Source organism: Pagrus pagrus, assembly GCF_965226575.1.
Source record: "Pagrus pagrus genome assembly, chromosome: 3".
NCBI classification, from domain to species: domain Eukaryota; kingdom Metazoa; phylum Chordata; class Actinopteri; order Spariformes; family Sparidae; genus Pagrus; species Pagrus pagrus.
The window spans coordinates 15,691,513-15,709,817 of NC_140187.1; the positions used below are offsets into that span (position 1 = coordinate 15,691,513).

An 18,305-nucleotide genomic window follows, 5' to 3' on the forward strand; every position below is an offset into this window, starting at 1 on the left:
CTATTATACATTTTAAATCCTTCAACCACACCCCATTCCTTCAGATGCAAATTCAAATAAATCAAAGCCAGCAAAGCAGTTTACCGTCAGCTTTTGAACATATATTCCACATCTTCCTTATCTTACTAGTATTATTCAACTTTTAAAAGCCAGTAATGCAGTTTAGCGTCAGCTTTTGAACAAACCTTTAAAAACTCCACATTTTGGATACATTCTGCAGTGTAGTTTAGTCAGCTTCTTCAACTTTCAGCATTCACACTACAATTTCTTCAGAAATTGCCTTCTTTAGTATACATGTGGTACTGTAGTGAGTATTTCCAGCAGCAAGATCTTGTACTGTATGTGGAATTGACTTAAATTAAACTATAGCGCTCATGTTCATTGTAATGCTCAAAGAGGAATGATCATATCAAGGTTGGGATACATGGACAGTACTTTGCAGGATGAATTTATTGTTAGTTTTTGGCCTTTTTTTGTGGGATTTGCTGATAAAAAGAATTTGTAGTCTCCTTGCATGGAGGAGACAATAACCTTTATGTCCCTTGCTGGTGATGAGAGGGCATCGAGCTAAATTATTGTAGATGTATGTTAAAATTAGTTTGAATTATTCTGTTTTATAATTTGTTAAACCTTTTTAATTCTCTTTCATATCCTTATCCAAACCTGTATTTGCAGTGTGTCTGACGCGGTGAAGAAGATCACCAGGAAAGACATCCCTCCACACAAGAAGGTGCTGGACTTGATGCCCTCATTTTCTGAAGATGAAGACAATGAGATGGCTCCAACTATCAGATACCTGCTGGTTTGATGCCTTCAACACAACGTCAGAGCATCACATGGAAGTGCTTCAATGTGAAAAAAGAAAGTTAACGCTCCTGTGACATCATATCAGTTAAAAACAACTGGGTTTTGTTACTTTAGTTGCTATTTCTGATTTTTTTCCAGCTTCTGTTTATGTCTGTCTTTCATGTCATTATAGTTGGTGCTTATTTTTACACTGGCAAAACATGATCATTGTTTTTATTGTTGATCATGCTTTGATAATGTGAAGTGAAAGATTCCACTGCCTAATCTGTTGTACTCCACCATAACCATGTCCCAAAAATGTTAAATCCACTTCCTCTCTGTTGATGGCACAAGTGGAAACATAGAAAACTGGAATTTCCTTATTATTACCAGAAATGTTGATAGAAAGTTCTTCTAATTTTCAGGTTTTTATTTACATGTAAGATGCGTCTTCCAGAGTTCAGGGCTAAGAGGTTGTGAAGATGCTCGCCAAGTCGTAGTGATTAGATGAACTGGCACTGCTGGGGTAGTACTGGCCTGGCTTCAAGCTCTAATTCGGGTCAGACTGAGCACGACATTGAGGGGGTGCAGTCAGAACAGGCGGTTGGCACGGTAGGTAAAGTGTCGTGAAGATTCGGGGCGTTCTTGCCATCTGGACACGGCTGTCTTGTGTAAATCCAGATCCAAAGCACACGTGCAGACCCCTCCTTCCCAGAAGAAATGCCAGAGCTGGTCAGAGTGGAAAAGCTGGACTTGTCTATGAAGCCTTCGTGTGTCCTCAGATGGCTTTCGTGCATGCCCTGCCCTTTTCTGCAACCTCACAACCAAACGTCTTTACAACGCTCTGCTCTCCCAGTTGGCTTTATTTGAAGAATTGTGAGGAATCGTCTCTGAAATAATAACTGCAACTACTTACGGGTGTAAATTATTCATTCCGTTACTGAGTTTGCTATTGAACAATGCTCTTTGTGGCTAAACAAAGAAGTAATACATCTCTGAGGAACCATGTTATATCTGTGTACTTCACTAACAGACTTTACTTCCCTTATCTTTTGAATAGTTTACGAACTTACTCCACACCACACCCTGCCTCCTATTTTAACCAAGAAAGGTCCTGCTGAATTTATTTTAAAATCTTATAATAAAGGTATAAAAGGTTTATAAAGCTTCAATGTCTTTACTGTGTGGTTTTTCTGTTGAGATGAGATGTTGATGGTATACATATAAAGATATATTCTTCTAAAAAACATGCTTTGTCAGGTGATCTCACACCCAATCACTGCAGCTGTCGAGAGCCAGAAAATACTGCATCCCTGACAATGTCGGACGCACCACCCCTTGTCACACATCTCGTGGAGGATTGAGAAGAGGCTTAAAACATGTCAAACAAAACGAATAGTAAGATTTTTACATTCAGCACTGACCAAACACATTTTTATTAAGTTCCAAATCTTTTATTCCAAATGTATCAACATGGTGGACAAAATCCAATGATGAAAAATAAAACAATCTGTTAAAGACTCAGTCTGTAGTTACAGCCTCACTTAAATGTATCCAATAATGTCATTGCATATGATGGGTTGTCGGCTGCCTGTCTTCATGAGTGCAGTGAACTGGTGGAAGTCACTGTCCAGCTGATGAAGGCCTGTGTGGGACTTGTGAAAGAAAGGTTTGAGAGTCTGGAGCCCCACAGGACAGGACATCCGTTTGGGAGCCTCTGCAGCCCTGCCGACCCTCATGGAGTCGGCTGGCCTCGGCCTCACCTCCACACTTTTAGACATCCCTGCGAGTCTGCGGCGCATGTTGACCAGAATGTCTTTGGCAAGGCGCCGGCCCGCACTGGGCTTTAGTTGTGCTGGCTCAGGACTCTCTGGTAGGTCCATCCAGTTCTTTATTAGGTCAGCAAAGCTGTTGTCCCCCAGAACCAGAGGCTGTCTGTTCCTGCTGCGGCTCAGCAGCGAGGTGGTCCAGTCCTCTGGGCTACCGGCCTCAAATGAGGTCCAGCGTTCCAGGCAAGCGTCTGAGGTTGATTTGGGCCGGATTCGGCCAGAAGGTCCTCTGTTTGTGCGGAGGCAGGCGGAAGAGGAGACTCGCACATTTCTGGTCCTCCTCAGCACCACACCTTCATCCTGCCAGGAAGCCTCAGAGTAACCTGAGTCCAAGTCCAGACTCTTTTCGCTGCTGGGGGAGCCTCGTGTCAACCGCTCGTGCTCCTGCTGTTCTTCCTCTTCTTCCAGCGGGCTGGCCAGGCAGCAGGCAGAGTCATATGTGCTGGCTTCACTGGCGTCGGAAACACGTAGACGAGTGAGTCGCTCCTGCTGTGCCCTCTGTTTGCAGAGCCGAGTTACAGCGAAAGACCGAACACAAGGTTCACTCAGAGGCCTGGGCCTGCTTATCTGCTTCAGGTCCTGCAGGGATCTCATCATGTACTGCACTTGGTCCCGGAGGCAGTCAGCAGAATCTCCCAAACACAGCTACACAATGAGACAGACACAAAGACTTAGTGGTGCAGGCAGAATGTCAATAGAGTCTATTTAAAAACAACACTTCTAACTGAAAGTTATGGTTGGCTTTTGCGGCAGTCTACAGAGCAGCAGGGCCTCCTTCCAAAATATCCCATTATGCCGTGGCCGGTCGAGGCTCAGTTCCCTCTGTAATTTCCACAACTGGGCCAATAAGATTTTTACCAGCTGAGATCACTCCATGCTCTATGACCATATAACAAGTGGAGCATTCCTGACAAACCTCAGAGCAGCTTTATGGAGACCATCCCATGCAGTATGATCCCAGAGAATAAAAAAAGTCATGGCTCTGAGAACAGGGTGCAGATTTTATACAGGGAAAACTCTCCCTGCTTCCTGAAGCTTAGAGGGGAAGTCTGAACAAAGTTAAGCAGGATCGTGGAGGAGTTGCAGTATCCTCTCTGGATTCCCCTACCTCGCAGGATGTTGACTGGTCAGTATTGTGGAGCAGGAAATGACAGCAACATTTTGGAATTACACAATGAGCATGTTTTAATTATGAATCACACTGTGGACCCGCCTGCAGATTACTGAAATCAGGCTGATATGTGTAGCTCAAACAAAAAAACTCAACCTGCACAACAACTACAACAACAAAGCCAAGAAGCTGAGCTACTTTCTTCTGGTATTGAATTATGTGTTATTTGTTGAGCCTCCCTGTCCTGCCGGTGTTTGGCTCGGAGCAGCAAGGACACCACAATGCCATGATGTTATCACAGCTGTGGGTGCTGAACCATTTGGCCCCCCCGGGGGGAGACTTATCTGTCATACAGAGACATCCTCAGTGGGACTCTGTGGTCAGTCTGCACCTCTTAAAATGCCCTGTTCTCCTTGGCTGCCTTCACACAACGAGGAGAAGTGATTCACCCAGTTGTGTGCAATTGGAAAAAGGACAGTTGGGTTTGAATGAACTGTAACTTTGGGGGGCTACAACACACTGGCTTGGCACAAAACTCCCAAAAAAGAGCAGCCATTAAAGAAAAAAACATAAAAAATAAAATGCAAAGTAAGCACACTTTTCTGCTTTGCACTCCTAATGAAGCCACATGCATCTGCATCACTTCATAAATATATAAAAACAAGTGGAAAAAGGAGAAACAACTTACCATTGCTTGTGAGTAAACGCCTGCAGTGAAGTTAAGAATCCCTTTAATTGCTTCTGCAACAAAAAAAACAATGTTTTAGATGAGTGATGAGCGTTTTCACAGTTAAAACACATGCTGTCATTAATGAGTCATAACACTTACCTTCGTATCTGATAACACAGAAAAAAGAGAGATAATAATCCAATCCACAACTCCTGAGAGGTGATGCTCCACTCTGCACACTCTCTCCTCTGAAGCAGATGAGGGTCTGTCAGCGGACTTTGACGATGCTGAGCTTTGCTCTGCAGCCAATCAGCGCGCAGCGGAGATAGAATCAGCCAATAGCAAGTCTCCTGAAACGAGATACCTCCTGATCACAGCAGCTCCTACTGTAACTGTACTGTGTTTACTCACACAATCGATCAATTAGACCTTTATCATTTAACAACAAATAGATTAAACGAACTTTTAAAAACTTTTTCGATTCAAACTTTCATCCAGATACTTTTAAATACTCCAAACTGACTCATAATTATATTCCGCCAATACTTTATTTTGAAGGTTCACAGGTCGTTAAATTCACGTTACTTAAAGTATAAAACACAACTTTTGTTATAGTTTTCTTGGACAACTGCTGTGACTGAGAAGCCTCTTCATACATGTGCTGATTCACTCAAATCTACATGTCGCCACCTTGTGGATCTGTATAAACAGGACCGACCTCCTGCATTACCATTCTCCATTGTTGTCTGCATATAAACCTTTTCACACCGTCTAGCTATTAAGGTCTCAGTGGTGCTTACAGTCCATTCCCCATTCTTAGTAGCGTTTAGAAATGCATACAGGGTGTTGGGCTCAATGTGGTTTAGTCCTTTTATTTGCAGATGAGCAAAGCTTTCTGCCTCTGTGGATGTTGAGAGCACTCTGTATTGAGATTCAGGAGGTGGTGGGAGAAGTGTAATCAGTCACAATGTACTTTAAGGGTCAGAAGTAAAACTATTCTGCTGAAAAATGGCTCCTTATTATCTATGACAGCATTAAGATTAATAATATTAAGCATCTGTGTGTGTGAGCACTACTTTTTAAGAGCCCGCCGTTAGTCCAGTGGTTACCAACCCAGGCATTAGACCCCTCCAAATGGTCATAATATAAGCTGAGTTTGATTAATGGAGTGGGAGTTAAACAAAGTTTTGCTCTCTCAAATTTGTATTCATTTTTTTGACTTTTCTCTAATTTCTTAAGTGAAATATTTATCTCTGCTGAAACAACACAAGGAGCCCAATGTGACAGTTATTTGGGGTTAGGGTTGAGCCAAAATGTTGGAAACCACTGGTTTAATATTTAGAAATGTCTGTATTGTATTATATAAGGCCTTTTCATGCATCATGTTCACTACAGCACACAGATATGTAGAGGTCATTCTTAAACATTTAAAGCAACATTATGTCAAAATTTGATTTTTTTTGCGGGATTTGGCGCCCCCCACAGTTTCTGAGTACGACACCTCTGTGGTAAATACAAATCCCAGGTCTGTAACAATTTGTCAGACGTAATGTAGGTGCTGAGTACAAACAAAACTATCTTGAAGAAAACATGTATGTAACGCTGTGATCCTACCCTCTCACCATTCACCCTGTTACAAGACACTGTGCCATCAACATGAAGCTGTTATTTTAAGATGAAGATGTTCCCTCTTACTTGATTGTTTTTTTTTTGGCAAAAGTAATTTAATACCATACCAGGGATGTGGGTGGGTCTTCTCTTTTTTACTAATATATGAAAAATGCCGTCATTTAAAATATCTTTAAAAATCCTTCTTTTCTCAGAAAACCAAGTATAAATTGGCATAAAATGTAAAATACGTTGGTAAAATTACTGCCCACCAACAGCCAAGTAGCACCAAAAAAAGATTGACCTTTTTACATATTTAGCAAAACGGAAAAACAGCAGACGCAGAAGTTTTTCTGTGAGCTAAGTGAGGAATTTAGTGCAAACCCCTGTTTGTAAATACTTCATTTTTTCAAATGCAACATCAGTGCAACGTTTCCTTACAAAAACACTGCAACTGGTCTCTGGTTCATTTTCAAATACATTTCTACAAATATCATTTTTTAGCTCATCTTCAGTGGAGTTTGGGTTGAAGCGTGGACGAACAGAACAGAATGTGTTTTCATGCATTTTCTTCTCACACATCACACTGCAGAATAAAAGATCATGTGACCAAACTTTTATTTACATTTAACAAGTGAATGACTATTATCTTAATATTAATGAACAGTTATCATCATCCATTTGTCTCTGTGTTATGGTGCATCTTAAATCATGTGTTATGTGAACTGAAGTGGAGTAGAAATAGCCCTAATTCACACTATGAAGATAGCATGTCTCTAAAGAACAAGTGTAAACAGATATCAAGGCACAAACATATGTAAAAAGACTTGGAATGAAACAAACAGTACAGAACAATCCATTTTGGAACAGACAGAACCACTTAAAAATCTTGCAGAAATCTTAAAAGTGACACGTTACCATTTCTGTTTTGTTTCTTTAAAGAAGTTACTTAAGGAATGTTATTCAGTTTGCGTGGGATACAAGCTAATCTATGGACAGTCATGCAGAACAATGCACTATAGTACAACTGTGGTTACTGATTGTGTGTAAACATTGTACAAAAAACATTTCCCCTTCATCCATTTTCATTTTCCATGCTTGTTTGTTTTTTTCTTCGAAAAATAAGCTCTGTGCAGTCAAAAGGTTCATAAAATGCCAACATTAGTTAACATAAGTTAATGTGATTTTTTTTTTATAAAAAGTTGTTTGTTTTTTTTATTTTGCACTGTATTCTCTTATTAAAGTCTCAAAGCAAAATGGTGACGTCAAATGAAAACACACACAACTCAAGAGAACTGAATACAAAAAATGAGACCCATCAAATCAACAACTTGTATCATCATCATCATCATCATCTTCGTCTTTTTCTTCTTCTAATAACTACTGTTTTAACATGTGGTTTTAAACTGGGCTTAAAGGCCTGTTAAGGATGAAAAATACTTGAATTTTGAATGTGGCATGAAAAGATAATGGATTATTATTATTATTATTATCATTATTGTCCACCTAAGCCGGTGGGATAATATCATTTATGTAACAAATCTTGAAAAACAAATATTCTCTGGTGAGTGTCCGATGTTCATGATTCTTGTCCAATAACGGGGTCTGTGGTCAAACTTCCATTTACAGGTTTTTCAGTATGAATAGTATGAGAACCCCTGATCCAGAGCAGTAAGAAATATATATATAAAAAATAATAACACAATTGATGGAAAATGTGATGGTTGCAAATCAATGATTGTTGAAGTTCTTTAAGGTTTCCCCTCTAGGAATCAAGTCTGTTATGGTTTTCATTATGAAAAGCAGTAATCGTCACATGGCTGTTGCAGTCTCTCATGCAGTCTCTGTGCGCCGCACGTTTTCCTGCATGAACAAAAAAGCACAAAACACTTCAGCAAAATACAAATAAATAGCTGTTATGTCACAGATTAAATGTAGAATAACTTGGATTTATGCAGAAAGGTTTAATTTGATAAAATCACAGTTTGATATTTCCACCACTCGTCCATCTTCCCCACCTTTAGAAAAGACCGCAGTCCTTCAGGTTGTTCTTAATTATGACGTCAGTGACGGCGTCGAAGACAAACTGCACGTTCTTGGTGTCAGTGGCACAGGTGAAGTGGGTGTAGATCTCCTTTGTGTCCTTTTTCTTGTTCAGGTCCTCGAACTTGGTCTGAATGTAACTGGCTGCTTCATCAAACTTGTTGGCTCCTGGGAAGACGAGGAGGTGACTTGTTGTTAATAAAGGCACAGATTACATTTTCTGCTGTTGTGATTTGTTAGCAACCTGTCGGTAACCCTTTACATTAGGCAACACTTATAAGCCATTAACTTATAATATAGCTATTATAAAGCATTTATGAGTTCCTGATTCTGCATAATTATATCTATATGACTATTAGGGCATTAAGAGTTTTCCCTCAATAACTGTTTAATAGGCTGTGAAGCTCCTTTTACTTAGTAGTTCTCAAAGTGGACTGAACGTGTTCAGTAAGATCCCAAACTGTAGGAAGCAGAACATGTTCACAAGCAAAACTGCCCATCAGTCAATGCGCTCAAACAATCAGCTCGGTTTTAACCGATGGTATCACTGTTGATATGAATATTTCAGTGGTTTTGTTACTTAAAAACAACAATATTTATCTGATATTTTGTGGGAAACAAGCTATTGTTGACCTCTTAACTATTACAGTATTTTTGCACTTGTGTAAGGTTGACGAAGGCGACAACAACAGGATGCATGAGACCTGGCATTCATTTCATGTCCCATTCATTACAATCATAAACAACATGATATAATTATTACATTATAATAATCTTGAAAAAAAAAATCAACTTAGAATACTACATTATCTGTGAACAATCTGCATAATATGTATCTCTTAAGGGATGACACTGTAGGCTACAGCTTGTCTAATCACATTTATTCAGTCACGTTTTTAATCGACACTAAAACCACTTTAGAGGTGCTGCACAATTACAAAAACTAATTTACGAGGCCCGTACTGAAGACATTTAACATTATAACTAATTTATTCATGTTGGTCTATTGAAATCAGGCAGCAGCATCATCATCATTAGCATCTTTTGAATCTTCTCCGGAGACCTTACTTTATAGGAGGCACTTGTGAATTCTTCAATAAGTTACCAGGTTTGATCATTTTACTCTCATCACAATTTTTTTTTTTTAACTTTAAGTTATTCCACGAAGTCTTGCGTTGTTTTTATTTTGTTTTTTACCTGCTGTTAACTATTACAACGCTGCTCTCAGGTGCAGTACAGCCCCTGATATTCCACTGTGTACCTGCATATTCTGGGTAGCAGATGGTGAGGGGGCTACGAGTGATCTTCTCCTCAAAGAGATCCTTCTTGTTGAGGAAGAGAATGATGGAGGTCTCAGTGAACCACTTGTTGTTGCAGATGGAGTCAAAAAGCTTCATGCTCTCATGCATCCGGTTCTGAGGAGAGGCAAAATTTGTCACAGCTCATTGGCTCCATTAAAGCACAACAACACATCAGAGCTGCCACCAGGGGAAGATGTTGTTTAATATTTAAAGCGTGAGGAGTAGCCAGCACAGAGGAGCTTCTTCAGAGCCTCCTTTGGCCAAGTCTCTCATGAGCACTTGCTTTAAATTCATAAGGAGTTTAAGAAATTAGGGTCAAATGGTTGAAGTCACTTGAAAAATGAGCTTTTATTATATAATTACACTCCATTGGTTACACTGTAAAGGGATCGTTAACGCTCACTATTATGAAGCTATAATACAGAAGGGATGGGCCATGTTGAATGCCCTGTAATTTCTTACAATCGAAACTACCTCATGGTGAATATGAGCCATAGAGCAGATTTATGAACCTCTTAAAGTTATATCATCCGTGGAGATGAAGACACACGCTCCAGAAAGGGGGATTTTTCCTTACCATCTCCTCATCCTCGGCCAGCACCAGGTCATAAGCACTCAGTGCAACACAAAAAATAATGGCTGTGACTCCTTCGAAACAGTGGATCCACTTCTTTCTCTCCGAGCGTTGTCCTCCCACATCAAACATCCTGCAGAGGGGAACGAAGCAAGCAGATACAGTAGGAGTAGGAGTAAGGAGGTCACAAGGAAAGACAGTAAGGTGAACCTGATAAGGTGAAACGGGGCGAAGAAGAGGACGTTTCAGGAAGAATGACGCTGAAGAGGGGAGGAAAGGAGAAAGTTAGGGTGATATTCCATCCCTGGACATTAAGTTTTCATGAGGCCGCTTTGAGAATAAAAGCGTCGAGGAGGCGGAGAGGCGTCCATCAGATATCTGCAGGGTCAATGCAGGACAGAGGCAAGCAGGCCTCTGCATTCAGAGCAAAGCACTGGCTAATTGCTCAGCACTGTGATCGAAGCTGTTATAGGTGTGAGTGAAACGCTGCTGACAGCTGAAGCGTTACCAGTCATCCACAACTGCAACAGCCAACGTACTTCCATAATACGGGAAAGCAATATGAGACTTCACCAGAAGAAGCCTAACCTAAATTAAGCCATTGTCAAAAGATGACATTTCTCTGTATCTAAAGTATTTCCTTTCCGTACTTATCATGGCAAACAGGGCAGAATTACAAAAACGTGACTTTCTTCTTATCGATTGCCTTCATGTATTATTCAGGCCAAATATTGAGGCTGTGACAGAAGGTAAATATCAGAGAGTTTATCAGGAAACAAGTCACACCAGAGCCGTGTGGCTGCTGCTTTTTATTTTTCCTTTTATCCAGATCTGTTTAGCTGCTTTACAAAGTGTGGGGTGTTTTATTCACTGATCGAGATATAAAAATGACAAAACAAACAACTCTGTAAAAAACAAGATGACACACAAATCTGCACTCTTTGCACTTTTATATAACATAGTTTGTATCTTCGCCTATTGCAAGCTCTTAATTATACCAGTTATATATTTCAACATCTGCTTTTTGTGCATAATGTAATTTTGACTTGTACAATTTTCAAAATGTTAATTCTTCATATCAACATTTAATTTCTCACAAGTGGAAATGTTCTTTGTTGAAACATGAAACTGAATTGATTAGTCAACTTTTACCACTGACTTGTTCTATTCAAAGTCAATTAGTTAACTATTGTCCAATTTTGACATACAACAATTACAATTATTTGAATTATTACAATATTTTTCCTGGTGGAAATGTTCACTGTATATATTTACAATTGTTCTTAACAGACAGAATAACAGACATCATAAATGGAGTTTTAGATATCTACATTTAAATTCAGAATAGTCTAAAGTTGATTATTGATATGTATGCTCTAAATTGTAATTATTAAAGGGTAACTTCACCAATCTTACACACTAAAGTGTGTTTACAGGTCTTGGGGTGTACCACTGCATGTGTGAAATAAAGTAGTATAAAACCTTTTGTGACTCCAGAGGAAGCTACATGTATCTGATAAATTGCCTCCAGTGATGTCACACAATGTCTACATTGCATTGTGGGTAATGTAAGCACCACTGAACTGTCCATACAGTGACCTGGTGCCTACATTATTCATAATACAACTTAACCACTGAGCGACATCACTGGAGGAAATTTATCAGGTCATATTTAGCAGCTTACATGCAGCTTCCTCTGGAGCCACTTTTTTCTCATATGCAGATGTACTCCCCAAGACCTGTAAGCACACTTTATTGTTAAATTATTATTATTATTATTGTTGTCCTTAAATAATGTAATTTCATGATGTAGAATTGCATTTCAGATATCTGTAATACAATTTTAACTAGTAAAAATGATTTTTACATTGTGGACTGGGTGTGGTGCTGGACAATAAACTGGAGTGGTCTACAAACACGGAGGCAGTCTACAAAAAGGGCCTGAGCCGGCTTTACTTCCTGAGGAGGCTCAGGTCCTTTAATGTCTGCAACCGGATGCTCCAGATGTTTTATCAGTCCGTTGTTGCGAGCACCATCTTCTTCGCTGTGGTGTCCTGGGGTGCGGGCATCAAAACGAAGGACGCCAACTGACTGAACAAACTCATAAAGAAGGCAGGGTCTGTTGTTGGCTCTAAGCGTGTCACCCTGGAGGAGGTGGATGGAGGACAGGATGCTGGCAAAACTGCTGGCTATCATGGACAAAGTCTCTCACCCCTCCACAAAACTCTGGACAAGCTTAAGAGCAGCTTCAGCGACTCATTCAACCCCGCTGCTTAAAGGAACGGCACAGGAAATCATTCCTACCTGGTGCCATCAGACTTTACAACGCTCACTTCAAAACACAAATAATCCTACAATATTATTACTGTATATTAAACTGCACCTTATTCTCTTGCACCTTATGTTCCACTTTACTCCTCAATACCTCAGCATTTTATTTTATTCTATAACTACCTAAGCATTTTATTGTATATAGTACTTTAATGTTTTTTGAATATTGTATACAGTACTTTATTGTTAGTTTTTTTGTATCTATTCTATATTCAAGATTATATTATATCTAAGATTAGAATATAATTTTTGAGTTGTTGATGTGTCGGACATATTGGAAATGCAGCTGCTGATATCTGCTAGTCAACATACTTTTTAACGTGGAAATTAAATTATAGATATCTGTAATAGTTATTTTCTAATAGTATAAAAATGGAAATGATACCCACAATTAAAATAAAGATAACTGTAAATGGTTTTACAGATATCTTAAATTTACATTTGAACTAGTCAAAATGACAGTAATAAACCACTACTAATAAAAAGAATGTATTGCTGCTATTCATCTCTACTGATTACATTTTTAAAGGGCCTGCCATTATAATATAGGCCTGCCATGCCTATACACTATACAGGATCTGCTTCAGTAGATATTTAAACACTTAATGTATCTACCACACATCCTCTATTAAGAGATGTATCTATACATCCATTACTATCCCACACATGAGTGCTCAGGCTGGGTCAGGGCATATTTTATGTAAGACCTACAGCGCTGTACTTTCCCATGGAGCACACACTTAGATTTGAGCACTATATAAAGCCGTGGTTTCACTGAGCGAGGCACGGCAGGCAGGATCTAATTCATTTACTCGGCTCTCAGTGCAATCGTGATAATTAAGCTTTTAATTGCTGGTATAATTTGGCGTCTGAGTAGCTGAGTTGCACATTTGCAGCCAGGAGGGTCAGTCGGCCCCTCGGAGCTGTTAATGTAGAGACCAAAATTAAGTCGAGCAGTTTGTTTAGAGCAGGTGTGGAGAGGATGGGATGGTGATGGTCAAATTCAACGAAACTATGCTCTTCTAAGGGGACAGCTACGTATTCTTCATTATTGTTCTGAGCTCTTGTGTGGAAAGTAAGATTAACTGACAAGTAGCAACTTTTAATGTATCACCAAATAACACTGCAGGCGTACATCTGTGATGAGTGAACATGAAGGGGGTCATATTACCACTCAGGCTTTTTAATGTCAAATACACCCTCTCACTGTGGGTGAGCAGCCTGGACTCTCGCGTTGGTGCAAATGGCTAAATTGATTGTTTTGATAAAATGGGAGACAGGGATGGAGATTACAGCGCGTTCTTCCCCCCCCCCCTTTTTTTTTTACATGTATGTATTTATTTTTGTCTCTAAAAAACCTGACATCTATTAACATGTGTATGAGGTCAGTGCTGCGCGGCCTCACTTGAAGTGCAGTTCCTTGAAGGTGAAGTGAGTCTCCACAATGCCGGTGGTCTTCACCCGAGTCCGCAGCACATCCTGCTGGGTGGGGATGTAATCTGCTTTAGCTATCCTCTCCAGGTCATTCAGGTAACTGAGAACGAGAGAGAAGAGAGACAGGAGAGAGATTTCAACATGGTTTGCAACCTGCAAGAGAGAGACAGAAACACAAACAGGCTGTACATACGCAGAGGCACATGGACATACAGGTCGCTGATGCACTTGTGATGCATTACCATCAGACAAAACAGTCTGACTTTAACCGAGCAGCTCTGAACTGTAATGAACTCCAGCAAATTTGGTGAACTTTCTGTGGAGTGAGTCATATTCTGCTGCATTCGATAATTGGCCGTTAAACTTAACTTGATGGCTTTTTATTAGACTGTCTAAGTGCCTTTTAAGGGATTATCCTAAGCTCTTGCGATAATTGAGTTATGACCAAATGCATTACGTAGGTTAGACTCCAACACGTTGGTGGTTATCCTGCCAGAAGTCTGGCTCCAAATGGTGTTTTGGAGAAATCAGTCTTCATTTAAACTGAAATTACATTTTTTAAGTACTTGGAGGCAACAAAACAAGCTGTAAAACAAATAACAAATCATCAACTGTAAAGTTAATATGGTGGAGGGGGAGCTGCAGATTCAGGTTCTCTATGCTTGTTGTTGTATTGTTGTAACATGTAGAGTGGGATGGTTCGTGAGACTGGAGTGTGCTGTGTGTTACCCACACATGACACACTCTTGTCCCTGCGACCTACAACTGTGGTCACGAAAAACATCCATGAAGTTTGGTTCAAACGCACACAGTATTTTCAAGTCAATTTGGGATCTCGGGGCATCCAGAGTTTTGGATCACATCAGACATGCTGCATGGAGCCATTTACCGTTTTTTTATTTAGGGTTAGGGTTTTAAAACAAGTCCCATCTTCTTGTTGCTGTTTTGCAGTGAAGCTCCAGAAATGTTTTGTGAACTACGAAACTTCACCCGACTTCCCTTTGACATGAGGGTGAGTAGATAAGGACTGAAACATAATTTTTGGGCGAACTTGTCCTTTAATATTCATTCTTTCATCCCTTATCTGTAACCGCTGATCCTTTGCAGGGTCGTGGGGGAGCTGGAGCTGATCCCAGCTGACATTGGGGGAGCGGCGCAATATGCTGAGGTTAAATATTATCTGTTGCTCAGCTGATGTCCTAGCCTGCTGCTGCATATGTGCTGCTTTTTCCTAGGTTGTGATTTATCCATCTCAGTTCAGCTGGTATTACATCTCCTGCAATAGATACACGTAATACCCTGGGTAAGGCTCTGTATCTAATGCAGTTATTGGGAGCACATTTTTTATTATCACTCCAATCTCTGCTGTGCTTTGCTTGCTTTATGCTTGTGGGGAGTGAGATGAGGTCAGAGCATGGATGCCAAACATTGACACTGCACATTTTGTATGGCTGAGTAACATGCCCATGTGAGACCACTGAGGGATAACCACTACACCTGCTCGTGCTATGTACTGTCCTACATGGGAGGATTTCTGTGGCAACATGGAAATTCTTTAATGATTTTACATGTAAGTTAAAATAAAGATAATTTGCAGATCAATCTTTAAAGATGATTTGCCTCTGTAAAGTGCAGTGTTGCTTGAAAAAACAGTCTTGAAAAGATGCAAAAATGACGAAATTAGCAGTTAACTTTCCCCGTTCAAAGCTCTTGTCCTCCATTCCCACTCTGCCTTTACCCTTTTCTGCCTTTGCTCTGTTTTCTGACAGACTGTTGGTCAGTAGGGGAGTGTGGGAGCATCTTCAGCATGTTAGACACAACCTGCCCCTCGTAAAACAAGCATTACATCACCGTCCAAGGCCAGCTGGGAGCTTTGGTGGCATGGCCAACCTACGCTTCACGCACAGAGAGAGAGATATAACCAGCATTTCAGTTCTTATCCCATTCATGCATGCCACATCCACAGATTCACAGTAATCAATGAGCCTGCAAAACATGGCAGATGTGAATAAAAACACAATAAACAATCAAACAAACGTTATTTCTGACTCATTATTGCAGCCATGACAAAGAAATGTACGAGTGGTATTAAAGAGTTAACCTTTCTGACTTTCATATAACACTGCCACAATATTAACCAACTTGGGGGATTTGTTATCACAGCTATCAATTCTCATTGTTTACTTGGAGGATAATTTTTCCTTGAAGTAAACAATGACTCTCATTTTTCCACCCCTCCGAGGAAAACTATCCTGTGCGCCGCTTATCAGGTTACAATATTAAAGAATCAAACCCAGGCAGGGAGAAATAATGACTAAATGGAAGTTATTGGACTATCTTTCCAGTCTCTATAGCTCCCTGGAGAGGTTAGAGGCAGGTTTCTCACTGCAGAGAGAGGCTGAAAGGACTGCACCATTAGATCCATCATATCACCAGAAGAACAGCATCCCTAATGGCAGGAATATTAAGCAGCCCTTCATATGACATCCGCTTAAAAATGATTCAGCACAACTATAAACCAAATAGAAACAAACCTAAACCCGTCCCCACTGTCAGCTTCTTTATAATCTTACGAAAAATAACATCGAAATGCAGGTTTTCAACTGCAAAGACATTTTCTAAGGTAAATAACAAATAGGTACTCAGGATGAGAAAAGAGCACATTAGCCTGGCGGCTACATTTTCGGCAACATTTACATTTATAGTGGTGGAAAGTCCAGTGTAGTAGGAGCAGCAGAAGTGAGCAGAATATTAAGTAAGCGAGTAAAAACCCTTTGTTGAAGTTATTTCAGAAATAACAGCATAAACATGCATTTGATTCCAAAGTGGGATCACAGTGTAAAATAACACCAAACTTTGCACTCACTATGCTGCAGAGTCATTGAGTTGGTACTCTCGCGACCGCGTAAAGCAACTCTGTATGCCGCTGTCGCCCCACAATCGCCTGATCACGTTGGACAGGTCGTCAGGAAGGATGCCCTGCTCTTCAGCAGCTGCAGACAGGGCGAAGAGCTGCTGGGCATCGTCCTGCAGGGGGCGATACGGACACAGGACAGGACTGTTGGAATGAGAGCGCCACCGCCAAAACATACATGAGCACTGTTACACATCATCTGTATGCACTGGATAGATTTGTGCATGGATTGCAACAACAATCAACAAGGATGGATCTCCTTAAGATTATCGTACTACAATACTTACATGCCTGTATTGAATGACACCTATTTTTGTGAAAAAGGCTGTCAAAGCGAGAGGGTATTTTTTCAAAGTAAAAGTCATTTTAGTACAAAATTCCTTTGTGCTTTGACGGACTTTGACTGTGGAAGAAAACATACAATATGTGAATATTCAGCAAATGTGTTAAAGACAACCCCTCAATAAGGATCAGCCGGCAGCGAATCATCTTCTCACAACGTTTGGATTCATAATGTTAAATAAATGAAGTAGTGCCAAGGAAGCAAAGGTTATGTTATGATGGTAGCAATATAATGTGGTGATGATATCACTGAAACTTATGATAAGCTGATGCCAGCCAATCTGGACCGAGCACGTCTCAGATGTGTGAGATATGTCGGTGTGACTCAAGGTAACAGCATGCAGGGAACAGAGAGCGGTTTGATTTCCTGCTGCTTGTCTCCCTGCCTGATTCTCTCCGTTCTCCATCTTCCTGTTGGCATGAAATCAACAATCTTTCCTTGGCCTAATTCACGATGATGAGTGATATGATAAAATACAAAAAGCAGTAATTAGTCCTCGCTCTTCCTTCTTTTTTCATAGTAGTGGTTCGCAGGAGAGGCTTTTTCTGTCCACAAGGATTCTGAATATCCATGAAGTCATCATTAAAATAACAGATTGATTTACAATGAATATTACGTTTTACAATTTTGGCTGGAAATGCTGTTTTACTGTTGTGTTTGTCACATTTGATGCTTCTGTTTCAACCTACTTCCCTGTCAGGCAGCGGCAACATCTGCGGTCCTTTTGTGGGTTGTCATGTTTTCAGATTTTTTAATGATTTTCTTCAGCCGATTGATGTTTTTTTTAATCTTGTTCTTGGTGAACAATTACTCATTCTGTGGAAGAAAGCAGCTCAGTTTACTGAGATCCTGTGTCTGCGTTCCTATGTTTGAAACTGACAAATCATCTAATTGTTGTTTTTTAATTTGTTTCACTCGACTGACATTTTGTTGCAGTGGCTACGACTGGTGAGTTTGCACACCAACAATGACAGAGATGCTGTTTTGTTTTTTTATTCAGCTGCCGGATAATAAGTGATTCATACAGTGAATCTCTGTGAATGTGATACGTTTGTTTGAACTCTGCCTGTTACCTCGACCAAATTAAACAGCAAATAGCTCGGATGATGTGTGAGTGTTTTGATTTTGTGCTTATGCCTGTGCATGCACATGCAAAATGTGTGTGTGTGTGTGTGTGTGTGTGTGTGCATTTCTACAGTGCTGCTGTGTGCAAGTACGGGCAGGCTAGCGCACTAATTGCTAGTGTGGGAGTGTGTGAGAGTATCGTCACGTACATGCAGCCATTTGACAGATCTGGCAGGGGGGGAAAAAAGTCTGCCCATCCCGCTCTAATGACCACAGCAGAGTCCTCAATCCTTCTA

At 40.3% G+C, this 18,305-nt stretch overlaps 3 protein-coding genes across 3 annotated transcripts in view; 1 reads left to right on the forward strand and 2 right to left on the reverse strand.

Annotated features, from left to right (window-relative positions):
* uba7 (ubiquitin-like modifier activating enzyme 7) overlaps window positions 1–1,939 on the forward strand; it is a 36,939-nt gene extending 35,000 nt beyond the window's left edge. The window contains exon 24 of the mRNA XM_084347429.1: window positions 676–1,939. Within this exon, the coding sequence (XP_084203555.1) occupies window positions 676–808 (133 nt within the window). The 3' untranslated portion in view covers window positions 809–1,939. The remainder of the gene's footprint in view (window positions 1–675) is intronic.
* A 259-nt stretch (window positions 1,940–2,198) lies between these two features.
* LOC311253485 (PAK4-inhibitor inka2-like) lies at window positions 2,199–4,640 on the reverse strand. Its single transcript, XM_084347500.1, has 3 exons — window positions 4,556–4,640; window positions 4,415–4,467; window positions 2,199–3,260 (listed from the first exon to the last, which is right to left on the reverse strand). The coding sequence occupies exons 2-3, from the start codon at window positions 4,415–4,417 to the stop codon at window positions 2,331–2,333; spliced, it is 933 nt and encodes a 310-aa protein (XP_084203626.1). The 5' UTR covers window positions 4,418–4,467; window positions 4,556–4,640; the 3' UTR covers window positions 2,199–2,330.
* Window positions 4,641–6,605: 1,965 nt separating this feature from the next.
* LOC311253467 (guanine nucleotide-binding protein G(i) subunit alpha-2) overlaps window positions 6,606–18,305 on the reverse strand; it is a 43,953-nt gene continuing 32,253 nt past the window's right edge. Inside the window, exons 4-9 of the mRNA XM_084347476.1 lie at window positions 16,554–16,714; window positions 13,659–13,787; window positions 9,926–10,055; window positions 9,309–9,462; window positions 8,023–8,215; window positions 6,606–7,867 (exon numbers count right to left, since the gene is read on the reverse strand). Of these exons, the coding sequence (XP_084203602.1) occupies window positions 8,025–8,215; window positions 9,309–9,462; window positions 9,926–10,055; window positions 13,659–13,787; window positions 16,554–16,714 (765 nt within the window). The 3' untranslated portion in view covers window positions 6,606–7,867; window positions 8,023–8,024. The remainder of the gene's footprint in view (window positions 7,868–8,022; window positions 8,216–9,308; window positions 9,463–9,925; window positions 10,056–13,658; window positions 13,788–16,553; window positions 16,715–18,305) is intronic.